Here is a 14,751-nt window from a genome sequence, read left to right as displayed (position 1 = left end):
ATCAAAAGCCCAACTCAAAATATTACAAAAAATATTAAGTGATTTAAGTGTTTTATAAGTTTTTATATAATTTCGATGATTAAACATTTTAAGAACGATGATATATTTTGTAATTTTTTTAAAAATCTCACTTAAAACAAAGAAATTTGGATTGATTTTTAAATTTTCTTAAGGAAAATTGTCTTAAATACCATGAAAATATGTATTTTTTTCGAAAAAGTACCACTATAAGATTTATTTTCCAAAATACTACTAAAAACACATTTTTCCAAAAATACCGCAAAATTAAAACTAATGTTTTTAATATATAAAACTAATTTCTAAATCTTAAACATTAAACCATACCCCTAAAAACTATATCATAAATATAAATAGTCAATCCAAACATTAAAAATAATAATTCTATACCTTCAAAAATCAACTTTTTATGTTTATGGTATTTTTGAAAAAATAAAAAATCTGTGGTATTTTTTTGTGGAAAAATAACAAATTATTGTATTTTTGGAAGAAAAAACCTAAAATGATGGTATCCAAAAGAATTTCTCTTTGCTTAATTTCACCTAAAGTATATAACATGCTTATAGACAAAAAATCTTTAATTAGAACCTAAACCCCAAATATATATATTAAATTTCCTAGAAAATTTATTTTTGTATCGTCGAAAATAATTTAAAACCTATTCTAAACTTGATAACTATTAAAATATTTTAAAATTACGTATTAACCAAAAAGAAAACTTAAAAACAAAGATAAATAATTTAAAATACACTTCGACCATGGACAAACTTTTTCAGCCGTTCAAATCATCTTTTTCTTGTTATACGTTTTGATTCTTTCTCTTTTGATATATTGTAGATGATTTAATTAATATACAGAGGATCAACTATCTAATGATCAGCTCAAGCACGCTCGATGCTTTTGGGTTACATTTTGTAACGCTCAGCTAAATGTAACGCCTTAACATTTGATAATATATCTGTGTATTATTATTTTACTCAGAGAACTCATGAGTCTTCTTCAGTCAAACAAACTGAATCAATGCTTTCAAATTTTTTGTAACTTTATAATATCACACATTCCAACGGACCAGCTTTTGTCATTTGCCTCTCACATGCCTTTTCCTATGTTTACAAACTAGATCCTCAAGTTCCGAAGCTTTCTCTTCAATGCTCCAATAGTTTTAGAATTTGCTTAGCTTGAGCCTCCTTCCGATATGCTTTGTAAAGAGGGCTGCCATGATCTTGAGATTCTTGACCTTTCTTTCTCTTGCTTCTTCATTTGTAGCTATAGACATATTCAATCTCAATTAAAACCAATTCTCACTACTAAAATAAGTTAGTTTGGTTGATTATGTTAATCTTAGTAATCACACTTTACCTTATCTTCATTTTCAAGATTAGTAGAGCTTATTTCTTTCACCATATCTAGCTTATCTTCTGATCCATTACCTTCTTTCTTCAACTTCGAACATTTCCTTGCCATTAAACCCTTCATAACCTCTGAATTTCACCAAAACAAAGTTTCAAAATTTGTAGATTAGACCCCAATCCAAAAAATGAAACAAACAGTGAGGCGGTAAAGTCTAGAATGGATTCGAAAAATTATCCTAAAAATTATTCAAACGATCTTACTTATTTGGCTATGTGTGTGTATCAGAAGCCATAAATATTCGTTTGATGTAATATTTAATGAAACCAATTTGAGACATTTTTTAGATACTATAAACTGCAAAATCTAAAGCTATAAGGTCGTTCATTTCCTAGGGTTACAAATGAGGGTTACATAGTTATATCAAATAATTAATATTTACATTAGAATATGAGATTAGATATTAAGTCGGATAAAACGATTAATATAGATTTCGAGTAAACTTAGGCATCTTATCCTAATCTATTATAACTTAGGCATCTTATCCTAATCTATTATACCTTTGGTGGTGATGAGTCTATAGACATGGCCAAGAACAAGCGTATCCGTTGGACGAAGGAGCTTGATCCTCGTGAGCCTAAGAGGTCCACCATGACCAGTAGAGGTGGCGGAGAGAGATGTGGTAGAGATGAGAAGAGAAACACAGTGGCCAGGGTTCATCTTCATCACATAACTAGCTGAAACTGGACAACTCAACTTCTCTTCTTTCCCATTTGGGTGTTGTATCACGATTCTAGCTGTATCCACTGCTTGACAGTTTCCCATCTCTTTCTTGTTTTGTTTAGTTTTGTAGCTAAAGAAAGCAAAAATGGTTCTTTTTATCTTGAAGTGAAGGAATTTAAGGGATAGAAGAAGAATGTGTAACCGAAGCAAAACACAAGAAGAGCGTGAAAGGTAGTAACAGTCTTTATAAATGTGTTTTGACTCGACCACGAGAGAGAATAAGTGCGGTCTTTGTCTTTGACGGTGGAGTCAAAATAATTACTGTCACGGCAGGCCAAATGAGTATTCCGGTTTACGACAATCACTTCCAATATTATGTTTTCAATGATATATATATAAACATATTTACGTCTATGCCCTACAAATCTCTATTTTGTTTTCTTTTTTGAAACAACAAATCTCTATTTGTTTCTAAAGTTATAAGTTATGATGTATGAACAAGTGTTAGCTGTCCTAATTATATCGTTGGTTAATTTTAGCTGTTAAATAATTTTTAAAATATTGCAGTCAGGAATTAAATTTCAATATTATAAGATTGAGTATGTTCATTATTTATTATTAATTTATTTTTGATAAAATTTATTAATTATTTGATACATATGAATTTCATCCAGTATACACAAGAAGAACAAATCCTAAGTTTGTATAATTATTAATGCGAGAGAATTATGAAATTACATCTGATCATTGTGTTATATATACTTCGATATATGAAAGATCTAATTGAAATGAGCAAAAGTTATAGTTTTTGACAAAAAATTACAGGAAAATAAATTTAGTTTCGACAATAAAAGATTATAACAAAAACATATCAGATTATTATTAAGATTTTCATTCATATTTTCATATAAATTATATAGTTTGTTAATTTTATTATCAAATGCCATTGCATTTGCTGGCAATACAAATATTCATAACCGTTATGTATTAGTTATATGGATGCTATATTAACTCTTAAAACATTGTATATCTATCGTAAACTTCACTCAAATTAACACTCACTTATCATATGTGAAATATGTTACCTTTAATTTTCTATATTCTCAAAAACAATATATGCAATATACTTTTGAGTATTTTCATAAAGTTTAGAGCATCTCCAATGGTGCTAACCATTGGAAGGTGCTTACATATTTTTTTGCATTAAATTTTTAAAAATAAATTTATAAGCAACTTTATCTTGATGTTGAAAAATTTGGTGTTCCAATGGTATAACTCTTAATGAAGTGCTTAAAAACAAAAAATTAATTTAATTGGGAGAATTTCAAAAATACCCCTTTTCCAATACCACTTTGTAAAAATACCCCTTTTTCTAATTTTATCAAAAAGTCACTATAAAATTTGAAATTTATCAAAAAAAAATATGCGAAAGCTTATATTTATAGACACAAACTATCTTTATATGTGTGTAAATTTATACATATATCTCATAAATACCGTATAAATACCTTTTAAAAACCTTTTAAAAATCATTTAAAAACCTTATAAAAACTTTGTAAACCTTTTAAAAACCTTATAAAAACCTTATAAATGCCGTTTAGAACCTTTTAAAACCTTATAAATATTTGGATTTAGTTTCCCAGTAGTAATGATGATCTTGATGTACCTTATCAACTATATAAAAGTTTGTAATTTTTCATATTTGAAAATGGGTATTTTTGAAAATGGATAGAAACAAATAGAAACATTTATTATAATTTATAAAAGAAAACAAGTTATTGCATACTATAAAATATTTAGATCATGATATAAAAGTATATATGAAATCATATAAATTAAAAACGAAATAAGCGACTAGTTGTAATATTGATTTGTGCCAAATTATGAGGAAAATGTTTTTTTTGTTTCTATTTTTCCACTCACCCACTAATATTTTGACACGTCAGCGGCCCTTAGCTTTTGCTTATAAAGCTAATTTAAGCTACAAAGCTTATGTTTTGTGGTTCATTTTACATTAAATATAATACAATTAATATAAGCAATGTGTTAAGCATTGCATTAAGCATCTCTAATGGAGATGGTCTTACATGCTAATGTGATTGATCATTGCTATGCTAACAAAGAGAAGAGAATAACGGCACGTCAAAGCAGGTAAGGGACCCAAACCGTTCTCAACAGTCTCCTAGGACGGCGACACATGTTCAATGTATATGTCCCTATGTAACCTTTACTTTTCCATTTTCTATGAGCTAGAGTGTGTTTTTGTCACTTCTTCCTTTTCTTGTTCGTTTCCCCCGAATGGGATTGGGAAAGTGTTTAAAGATGGCATTACCACTCTTCTTTCTTTTCTTGTTAATCGATTTTGATTACAACTAGTGCACAATATGGTTTCGAAAGTATAAGTAGGCTTGAAACCTAATATGTATATCTTTTACCCACACACAAATCCTACCTAATTTAGAATAAATAAAAAAATCAAAAATCAAAAAAAAAGAAAGGGGCGTACTCATAATCGGGACGGTCTCGTGTGTTGTTGTCCACTTTTCGTGGGCCTCACTAACACATGACAGTCCGCGATTGGTTATTTTTTATTATTTAAAAAAAAAATTGTAAAGAAAAAAAAAGAAAAAAAAATTTGGGACCAAACACAAGTCCCACCAATGTATATGGTCTCAGTCCCTGAATATAGTAAAAGTAACTAAAATATTGGAAGAGGATTTTGTCGCAAAAAGTCGGGATGAGGATTTGCATGCAAAAGGTATTGATTTATGTATTTAAGCATAAAATAATTAAATAAATACTCTCATATATTTTAGTACGTATTGATTTGAAAACTGAAACTAAGGCCATATGCATCGGTTATACTTTTTTTCGTCCCATGGTTTTCTTTTTTATAAAAAAGCAAAAAAAAAAAACAAAAAGTAACCAATTGCGGGCCGCCACGTGTCAGTAGGGCCCGTAGATAGTGAAATAAGAGAACAGGGGACGTCGCATTTCTCGGTACGTTTCTTCATCTTTTTTCTAATTTATGATTTAAATTTAAAAATTTTATTGGGTAGGACTCCATGTACATACACCAATGTACATGGTCTAAAGTGTGCATAAGTTGAGTTACGTCGTCTCGACACCTAACGTTTTCTCTTTGAGTACATGCATATGAATCATAATTTAAATTTTCAAAAAAGAAGTTAAAAATTAATTATGGTCCAAGAGATGATGAATCATGGAAAGGAATTTTGTCAATATAGCTATAAATGTATCATGTACGTGACATGAAGCTAATCTATTGCTTACTCATATGCTGCATTTTGCCTAACTTTTGTCACTTGCCTAACTCTGTTTGTTTTTCAAGTTGTTTTATCTTTCTTTCCTACAAATTATACTATTCGGACCACAATACACACTTGTTTCGATACTGCACGTGTAAAGGATATATTTTGAGTATTATGATATATATAATAAACATTTATCTACGATGAATCAAAGACAGCTAATAGAGATTAGTTAAGGAAATAACAGAGTAAAGTTTATATTTTTTAGCACTTAACAATGTATACAGACAAGAAAAATCCTTTTTCTTTTAGCATGGATTCAAATGTTTTTTCTTACGTCGTCGTTACAGATAATCTTTATTAAAACTGAAAAACAAAAATGTATTAGGCAGAGGAAGGTCCAGAAAAATCAGAGGAACTTGGACCAGAACTTGAAGGACGCAGAGGTTGTTCCATTGGTGAATGTTCTAATGTGTTGCTACTCTCTTCTTGTCCTTGCCCAAAAAAAGACTCTTGGCCTGAACTTTGCAACAACTTTGAGTAACTCCAATAATTTATAAGATCCTCTTCTGCTTTCTTCGCCACCGTGTCAGCGGGGAAGAGAAGAGGAGGAGGAGGAGGAGGAGGAGGATGAGGAAGAAGCCTTACATCCTCCGGGAAATTAAGCTTTGCTTTATTTCCACGGAACCTAAGTGCAGCCTCGTCGTAGGCTCTTGCGGCGGCCTCAGCTGTATCAAACGTCCCAAGCCACACCCTAGCGGCTTTATGTGGATCGCGTATCTCAGCTGCCCATTTTCCCCATGGTCTCTGCCTTACTCCCCTGTATCTCCTTCTTTTCTCCCTTGCTTCCTCTGGTACTGCCTTACTTGTGGGTTCTTCTATACAGAACAGACATAACTTTTACGTTTTACGTGACAAACGTCTAACCAAAAACATTTGTACTTGAGATGTTAGAGTCAATATGCAAATAACAAAGGCAACAAAATAAAAGCGCTATGGAACGGTTCATGAAATGTAACATATAGACTCACCGATCGGACCAAGTGAAGATTCTAGTGGAGCGAATGATGAGAGAATAGGAGCAGAATCGATTCCAAGCCATCCTCTCCTATGTCCAGCCGACGAGGATGAAGAGTGTGCCCCTTCAGTTTCAGTCTGAGAGCGACCAGAAACAACCTGTGTCAAGGCGGAGACCATGGCTGACATCTCCGTGCCAAACCTATTGAACCGACCGACCACAGGGTCGTCTTCAAAATTGTAGACGTCATCAACCACTAAATTGATTCCCTCAGGCTCATTGGCCTTGGACTCTTCTTGTTCTCCTTGGTTTGCCACCTTGAGGAGCGACAGATAACACCAATATACTCTATAGTATTTTTCCGAATGTGGTCACTCTTTGGAGGCTTAACTAATTTATATATGGAAATAAAGTTATCACGCAAACCAAAAACTTATGTCCCAACAATATATGCACATCTAAATTAAATTTAAGCAGGGTAAAACTTGTTTTCGTTCATAAATTAATAAAGTTTTATTTGGGCCAAACAAATTGATTGGTAGATATTATTTTGCTCATGAGTATATGGATGTTAAATTAATGGGTTGCAATTGCTTTTATAAATAGGTTGACAAATTCTTGTTATTTTAGGAATAGAGATACTTATATCTAGCTCCTTAATTTTCTTTTCAAATAAGGTAACAAATAATTAAAGAAAATCTGAATAACGATGACATACTATTTTCTTCTGCAATTAGACATAGATTGAAATAGTTTTTAACATTTCCATTATCCATATGTTTCCTTTGAAACGAAAAAGGAAATATATAGATCGTGTTAATAAAAAAATATTGCATCCCTAAATTAAATTACCACAAATATTTGATAAAATCTTTAACCAATTGAAAAAAATCTTTGACAAAAGTAAAACCAAATATGGAAAATCTAACGACGGTACGTGTTTTCATCGTCGTCATCACCCACCAACAGCTACGGTGGCTCCAACGGCAATGGCAAGGAGATTCTCCATCTTCAGTGTCATCGTCATGACTTTCTTGGCTGCCACATCTCTATTTTTCCCGACCAAATCCTTCACTATCGTCGTACTGTCGGTACAAACCATGACGTCATAGTTTGCACTTTCCGGCGATTCCTTGAGTTCCGAGGCAGCGATCTTGAGAGACATTACAACGTTCACGTAGGCATCTTGACAAGCCTTGAACTGCTTCTTCATGTTCGGTCTATCTTTTGACGCTTTTTCAATGAAACTAGCCGATTTTAGGGCATAGGATTTGCCAAGGCGGAGAACGGCCTTAGCTAGTTGGAACTACACATTAAGAAAAAAAAAAAATGTCTATAATTGAAGAGAAATGAACATAATTGTAATCACAAAATAATAAGTTTCGGCTTATTATACATGACAAAGATGCAAATTAGTTTTTTTTCTAACTTAGAAAAATATATATAGTAGAAATGTTTTTTTTTTGTCTATAAACGTTTTGGTGTAATTTATATCGATATTAAGAAAAATGTAATCGTGAAAGTAATAATCTAATGATATTTAAAAATATAGATCGATATGTAATTCAATATCAATACCTTGCCGGTGGCAGAAACCGCCGGAGGATAAGCGCTCAAGGTTTCAACGCAGAAGGTTTTGTTGTTGACATGTTGGCATATGTCGTCGATGAGTTTTGTGGAGGTTAAGGCTGAAGCAGAGCCTAAGATAAGTTGTAACAGAAGTGCCACAGAAACGAAGACAAAACAATAGGAAGAGGAAGCCATCACTAATCAGTATGCAATTTTTTCTTTCAACTATTGTCTTTGTTCGAGAATCGTGTTATGGTTATGGTTATGGTTATTTATATATCTTGAACGCATATAAGATATACCCTATCATTATAGCATTATTCATCTGTTTCACAATTGGTAATGTACTAAAACAATTTATTACATGTTATTAATTTTCGATTTACTTACTCCTGTAAATTCTGGATTTATATTCTTTTACATAGAAACTAATATATATAGTGGATCATGATCTTTCGCTAATTAATCTTGAAAATATATGATACACCAATTATATGTGTGATGCAACTTATTATACCCATAAAATATTTGCCCCCTTTTTTCTCTTATCAAAATTTTATCATTTAATTATAGTTCCAAAACAAGTGAAACTTGATTATTTGCTGCTTTAGAGTCCTTTTACAGCCATATTTTGTCCAAAGTTACAAATCCACAGCAATTAAACTTTATAAATTTTGTATTTCCTTTTTTGACTCACAGCCAAAATATTTTCTTAATTATTTTTTTTAGCTGTACAAAGTCATTTTTCCTAAAACATATATTTTTCAGCTTTCCAAAAACTTAACTCCTACACCCAAAACACTACAGCAATAAAATCTACGGTCACAGCCAAAAATTCTACAGCTCTAATCTACAAACAAAAATCTAAAGATACAGCAGCAACCAATCAAGGTCATAGAATGGTTTGGGAGTGTCTATGTCATTTCTCAAAAATATAAAGATCTCTTTTTGGTAGAGGCACTTCTCACCTAATAATAACATGTATGTCATTTGCAAAATACGAACTTTTGGAAATTATATCATATATTAATATAATTTTCAACATGTGACAATGAAATAAATTAAAAAGTCCAATAGTAAATGTTAAAATCTTCGTCTTCACCCGGCAACAGCTTGTGCGGCTGCAACACCGAGAGGAAGTAGCTTCTTCATTCGCATTGTCATCTCAATGAGAGTCTTCGAAGCAACGTCTTGGTTTTTCCCGATCAAATTCAACACTTTGGTAATTTGGTTGGTACAACTCATAGCATCATAAGTTGCGCTACGTGGGGAGACAGGGAGTTCATCATATGCTTTCGCGAGAGAGAATCCAATAGTTCTAAAGTAACTCCAGGACGTCAAGAACTGTGTCTTTATACTCGGCGGCTGCTTTGCTGAAGTGACTAGTGCAAAACGCATTGTCTTCTGGTCGTGAGATACGAGAAGGCCACTAATCACAACTTCTGCAAGTGTAATCTGTAGATTAAAAAGTTAAAATGTTTGAAACAAACTACGATGTACATGTTTTTTCTTAGAAAATTGCATTTTGAATGAGTCACAAAAGCATATACAATAGTTGCATTAAACTTATTCTTGTGAGAAAAACATAGATGATAAAATGATAATTAAAATTTTTTGTATGAAAATAAAAATAAAGAAAAGACTCTCACATAAAAACTAACATGGATTATATATTATTACCGAGCTTCCGGCATACATGGCACGTTGATAGCTAGTCAACGTTTGCAAGCAAAATGGTTTGTCGTCGATAGATGGCATCTTACATAAATCGTCGATGTATTGTGTCGATTTTAAGGGCAAGGACGAGGCAGGGGCTATGAGAAATTGTAATAAAAGTGCTACTGAAACGAAGAAGAAACAACGTGAGGAATAAGCCATTTCTCTTTTGCTTAATCTGTCCGAGGACGTTTTATTTCTCTCAACCCTCTACTGTAAAAATTCAACTTTTGGTTTCACTTTTTGATGTTGTGGTTATTGTTTAAAGCTTTGATTCATATATACATACATTTCCTTATTATTTTGTGGCCATCCTCGTCCAAAAAAAGAAAAGTCTGACCAGAATTTTGTTTTCGTATGCAAAGAGTTGACTGGTTTATTGAGATTATTATACCTTCCTAATTTTTCGTTTTATTCTCTGTTGAATAGATTTATTAACTTGTAAATTTTTATTTGTTCAAGAATTCTTTTGGTAACTGCATAATCTATATATACTGTTTATCCTTATACTTAAGATTCTTTCTTTTTTTTTGTGGACAAAATACTTATTATTCTAAAACCAAACACCAAACATATTTTAGCATAACGTAAACAAAAAATATCAAAACAATTACACTAAAGGGTTGGTGGCTTAGTGGTACTATGAACTATATATGAAAGACTTGGTTCTTCTTAAGTCCGGAGTTTAATTCCTCTAGACGACGGAGAGCTATTAATTATATCGGAATAAATAAAAACCAGTTATAAAACCCCTGCGGTTTGACAATATACATATAATTATAAAGTGACTATAATCCGAGAGATCTCTTTTTAGTAGAAGCGCTCCTCATATATGTCATTTGCAAAAACTATACTATCAGATAGTAAAATGCTCTTCAACCTTTAGCATGCACTAATATCATATAGTATATACTAGGATGTACATGTTACTTCGACAAACTTTGCATTATGAATTAGTCATAAAACATTTTTTGTAAGAAAAAAAAATGATAATAAAAAAAATAGTTTCGGAAATGCAAAGAAAAACTTTCACATGTAAACGTTTGATAATATATATATATGTAAAATTTTATATAATTGACTAAAAAACTAAGTTGATTGGATATATGGATTAGATATTATTACCGAGTCTCGGACATGTATCGCAGTTTGATAGCCAGTCAACGTTTGCAAGCAGAAGGTTTTGTCGTAAAAAGATGACATCCGACATAATTTGTCGATGTATCGTGAGGATTTATAGTGCAAAGCTGATGCGAGGAATTGTAACGGAAGGGCCACTGAAACGACCAAGAAACAATGAGAGGAATAAGTCATTTTTTTTTCTTTTTTGACATCAAGTTATGGTTTATAGCTTTGAAGTATATATACACTCGTATTCATGTATTCACTTATGATTTCGTTGCCATCTTTATCAAATATATATATGGCTGACCAGAATTTTGTTTTCTTTCATTTACATTGTATGCAAAAATCTGATTGGTTTGTTGAGATTATTATACTTTCTTAATTGTGTTGTATTCAGTATACTCTTTGTTGACTAGATTTATTAAAACTTGTAATTTTTTTTGTCAATAATTCTTTTGGTAACTCCATAATCTCTATCATTTATTAAAAATAAAATAAAAATACTAAAGAGGTGGTGACATGTGGAGGTTTTTTATTGGCTGAAAATATAACAAAATTAGGGTTTTTTTTTAACGCTGGATTTTATTATAATGATGAAGATAAGATAATACAATTCAAACGAAACCAAAGCATCAAAGAAAGACAAGCCAAAAATCAAAGGAAAGGAAAACAATTAACTACTCCTGAAGCGCTCCGGCTCAATACGATCGTGAAGCCAAGACGGACCTTCAAGCGCAAGATAAGAAGTAAGACGATCCTCATTGGTAACACTACAAGCAATCTCTCTAGCCAAAGAGTTGGCTTTTGGCAAAGAGGCATGGAAAGACACAATCCTCATCACCCGTATTGCTTGAGATATCTTATCCAAAATAAATCGATATTTCGGCCATTCAAGAGGAGCTTGAATCGCTGTCAACGCTGCCACACAATCTGACCATACTTCACAACACTCAACCCGGTGATGCAGGCCTTGAAGACACCAAAGGATGCAATGCAGTTCAGCTGCCATTCGATTAATACAAGGGAGAAAAACATCCCTAGAATGATTAAAAAAATAAACATTAAGTTTTTTGGTTAGATTGCATCTAGCCTCAATGCTTATTTGCAGCCATGGTTTGGGAGTGTCTATGTCATATCTCAAAAAGATAAAGATCTCTTTTTGGTAGAGGCACTTCTCACTTAGTAATAATGTATGTCATTTGTAAAATACGAACTTTTGGAAATTCATATATTAATATAATTTTCAACCTTTTTCAATGAAATAAATTAAGACAAGCCCCAATAGTAAATGTTAAAATCTTCTTCTTCACCCGGCAACAGCTTGTGCGGCTGCAACACCGAGAGGAAGTAGCTTCTTCATTCGCATTGTCATCTCAATGAGAGTCTTCGAAGCAACGTCTTGGTTTTTCCCGATCAAATTCAACACTTTGGTAATTTGGTCGGTACAACTCATAACATCTTGGGTTGAGCTACGTGGGGAGACAGCTAGTTGATCAAAGGCTTTCGCGAGAGAGTATCCAACAGTTCTAAGGTATTCCCGGGAAGTCATGAACTGTGTCTTTATACTCGGCGGCTCCTTTGCTGAAGTGAGTAGTGCAAAACGCATTGTCTTCTGGACGTGAGGTACGAGCAGGCCGCTGATCACGATTTGTGCTAGTGTAATCTATAGAATTAAAAGATATATGTTTTTTTCTTAGAAAATTGCTTTATGAATAGAGTCACAAAGCATAGTTGCACTTCATTTAAACTTATTTTTGTAAGAAAAACATAGATGATAAATGATAAAATTTTTTTTTTTAATGTTCAAAGAAAAGACTCTTACATGAAATTTGATAAAATTATAAAACTAAAAACTAACATGGATTAGATATTATTACCGAGCTTCCGGCATACATTGCACCTTGATAGCCAGTCAACGTTTGCAAGCAAAAGGTTTTGTCGTCGATAGATGGCATCTTACATAAATCGTCGATGTATTGTGTCGATTGTAAGGGCAAAGCCGAGGCAGGGGCTATGAGAAATTGTAACAAAAGTGCCACTGAAACAAAGAAGAAACAATGTGAGGAATAAGCCATTTCGGTTTTGGTAATTTAACTTTTGGTTTCACTTTTTGATGTTGTAGTTATTGTTTAAAGCTTTGACGTATATATATACATATTTACTAATGATTTTGTTGCCATCCTTATTATTAAAAAAATAAAAAAGTGTCTGACCAGAATTTATTTTTCTATCATTTTCATTGTATGCAAAAATTTGACTGGTTTATTGAGATGGTTATACTTTCCTAATTTTTCGTTTTAGTCTTTGTTGACTAGATTTATTAACTTGTGATTTTTTTTCTGGTCAATAATTTGTTTGGGAACTCCATAAATATATATCAATATACTTATTATTCTAAAACCAAAAACCAAACATATTTCAATATAAGATAAACAAAAAATATCAACTAAAAAAAAAATAAAACAATTACTAAACGGGTGGTGGCATGATGGTAATACAAACTACGAAAGGTTTGATTCTTTTGAGCCACGAGTTCAATTCCTCATAAAACAGAGAACCATTAATTATATCGAAATGGAATTAAAAGGATGGTTTTCATCTCTGTTTCGGAGTCAAAGATGAATTGGAACTGGTCATTAGGTAGCTCAATTCCTCTGGTGTTGTTATACACTTTTCAAATACGAGGCTTCTCATGTATAACATTTGACATCTTTTGATTCTCTGGACATAACAGACGTCTAATAAGACTTAACTCATTCCTTTTACATGAACTAAACTTTGGTAGATTCTTCAATACAGTCGGTTTCTCATCATTTAAAGTCATTTCCTTAAATGATTTATTAAGCGCGAACTCCATACTCCAAACTTTCAATCCACACGTTAAAGATCCCACATTGGAAGAAGTGATGGGACTTGAGTAATATATAAGGGGTAAGGGCCAATCCACTCATTGCCAATTAGTTTTGAGTTGGAAGCCCATAACAAACCCTAATTTAACATATACTCAGAAGAAATCAATGTTTAGAAAATTAGCAATGGCATAAATCAGCTTCACTCATTATTTTTAAATCGAGAGATCGGACGCTCCTCAGTTAATAATATATATATGTCATTTGCAAGTATACTAACTTTTAAAAATTATATAATATATTAAAATATTATCAACCTTTAGCATGCAATTATATTATAAAGTATATATTGAAATATATAGTTTTCAATCATATAATTAAGACATGCCCAATGGTAATATGTTCTCATCTTCGTCTTCATTCGGCAAGAGCTTGTGTGGCTGCAATACCAAGAGGAAAGAGCTTCTTCAATTTCATTATCATCTCAATGAGAGTCTTCGAAGCAACGTCTTGGTTTCTCCCGAGCATATACATCACTTTGGTAATTAGGTCGGTACAAATCAAAACATCATGGTTTGCCATACGCGGGGATACCCTTAGTTCAAAAAAGGCTCTTCCTAGACCGTATCCAATATTTCTAAGGTATAGATGGCTCCTAACGAACTGTGCCTTTAAACTTGGCGGCTCCTTTCTTGATGTGAGTAGTAGTGCATAACGTACTGCCCTCCGGAGTTGGGGTACCAGAAGATCGGTGACCACGAATTCTGCAAGTGTAACCTGTAGATTAAAAAGATAAATGTTTGAAACTACGATGTAAATGTTACTTCGAAACACTTTGCATTATGAATGAGTCACACAACATTTTGTGGATTGGATATATGGATTAGATATTATTACCGAGTCTCCGGCATACACCGCAGCGTGATAGCCAGTCAAGGTGTGCAAGCAGAAGGTTTTGTCGTAAATAGATGACATCTGACATAATTTGTCGATGTATCGTGAGGATCTATAGGGCAAAGCTGACGCAGGGGGTGCGAGGAATTGTAACAGAAGTGCCACTGACACGACCCAGAAACAATGAGAGGAATAAGCCATTTTTTTTTTGTTTGAC

General features: G+C 32.5%; 6 protein-coding genes across 8 annotated transcripts; all 6 read right to left on the bottom strand.

The window, feature by feature from the left end:
- Positions 1-963: 963 nt before the first annotated feature.
- On the bottom strand, positions 964-2,282 carry LOC17876745. The gene is made up of 3 exons (XM_006281113.2): positions 1,929-2,282; positions 1,378-1,499; positions 964-1,284 (listed from the first exon to the last, which is right to left on the bottom strand). The coding sequence occupies exons 1-3, from the start codon at positions 2,191-2,193 to the stop codon at positions 1,192-1,194; spliced, it is 480 nt and encodes a 159-aa protein (XP_006281175.2). The 5' UTR covers positions 2,194-2,282; the 3' UTR covers positions 964-1,191.
- Positions 2,283-5,648: 3,366 nt separating this feature from the next.
- Positions 5,649-6,732, bottom strand: LOC17875052 (ethylene-responsive transcription factor ERF110). 2 transcript variants are annotated; one of them, XM_006282288.2, is made up of 2 exons: positions 6,395-6,732; positions 5,649-6,241 (listed from the first exon to the last, which is right to left on the bottom strand). In XM_006282288.2, the coding sequence occupies exons 1-2, from the start codon at positions 6,567-6,569 to the stop codon at positions 5,748-5,750; spliced, it is 669 nt and encodes a 222-aa protein (XP_006282350.1). In that variant the 5' UTR covers positions 6,570-6,732; the 3' UTR covers positions 5,649-5,747. The 2 variants fall into 2 exon arrangements, with proteins under 2 accessions (XP_006282350.1, XP_023632796.1); XM_023777028.1 differs by having other exon boundaries at positions 5,649-6,238.
- A 604-nt stretch (positions 6,733-7,336) lies between these two features.
- LOC17876056 lies at positions 7,337-8,145 on the bottom strand. Its single transcript, XM_006281892.1, has 2 exons — positions 7,960-8,145; positions 7,337-7,687 (listed from the first exon to the last, which is right to left on the bottom strand). The coding sequence occupies exons 1-2, from the start codon at positions 8,143-8,145 to the stop codon at positions 7,337-7,339; spliced, it is 537 nt and encodes a 178-aa protein (XP_006281954.1).
- Positions 8,146-9,048: 903 nt separating this feature from the next.
- On the bottom strand, positions 9,049-9,827 carry LOC17877232. The gene is made up of 2 exons (XM_006282282.2): positions 9,631-9,827; positions 9,049-9,405 (listed from the first exon to the last, which is right to left on the bottom strand). The coding sequence occupies exons 1-2, from the start codon at positions 9,706-9,708 to the stop codon at positions 9,049-9,051; spliced, it is 435 nt and encodes a 144-aa protein (XP_006282344.2). The 5' UTR covers positions 9,709-9,827.
- A 2,188-nt stretch (positions 9,828-12,015) lies between these two features.
- On the bottom strand, positions 12,016-12,886 carry LOC17876562. 2 transcript variants are annotated; one of them, XM_023777376.1, is made up of 3 exons: positions 12,669-12,886; positions 12,358-12,454; positions 12,016-12,327 (listed from the first exon to the last, which is right to left on the bottom strand). In XM_023777376.1, exons 1-3 carry the CDS (start codon positions 12,864-12,866, stop codon positions 12,098-12,100), a joined length of 525 nt encoding a protein of 174 aa, XP_023633144.1. In that variant the 5' UTR covers positions 12,867-12,886; the 3' UTR covers positions 12,016-12,097. The 2 variants fall into 2 exon arrangements, with proteins under 2 accessions (XP_023633144.1, XP_006281953.1); XM_006281891.2 differs by having other exon boundaries at positions 12,016-12,454.
- A 1,084-nt stretch (positions 12,887-13,970) lies between these two features.
- Positions 13,971-14,699, bottom strand: LOC17876407. The gene is made up of 2 exons (XM_006281603.2): positions 14,538-14,699; positions 13,971-14,417 (listed from the first exon to the last, which is right to left on the bottom strand). The coding sequence occupies exons 1-2, from the start codon at positions 14,613-14,615 to the stop codon at positions 14,058-14,060; spliced, it is 438 nt and encodes a 145-aa protein (XP_006281665.2). The 5' UTR covers positions 14,616-14,699; the 3' UTR covers positions 13,971-14,057.
- Positions 14,700-14,751: the final 52 nt, after the last annotated feature.

Source organism: Capsella rubella, unplaced genomic scaffold (genome assembly GCF_000375325.1).
Source record: "Capsella rubella cultivar Monte Gargano unplaced genomic scaffold, Caprub1_0 scaffold_8, whole genome shotgun sequence".
In the NCBI taxonomy this organism is placed as follows: domain Eukaryota; kingdom Viridiplantae; phylum Streptophyta; class Magnoliopsida; order Brassicales; family Brassicaceae; genus Capsella; species Capsella rubella.
This window is presented reverse-complemented; position numbering and strand designations above follow the sequence as displayed.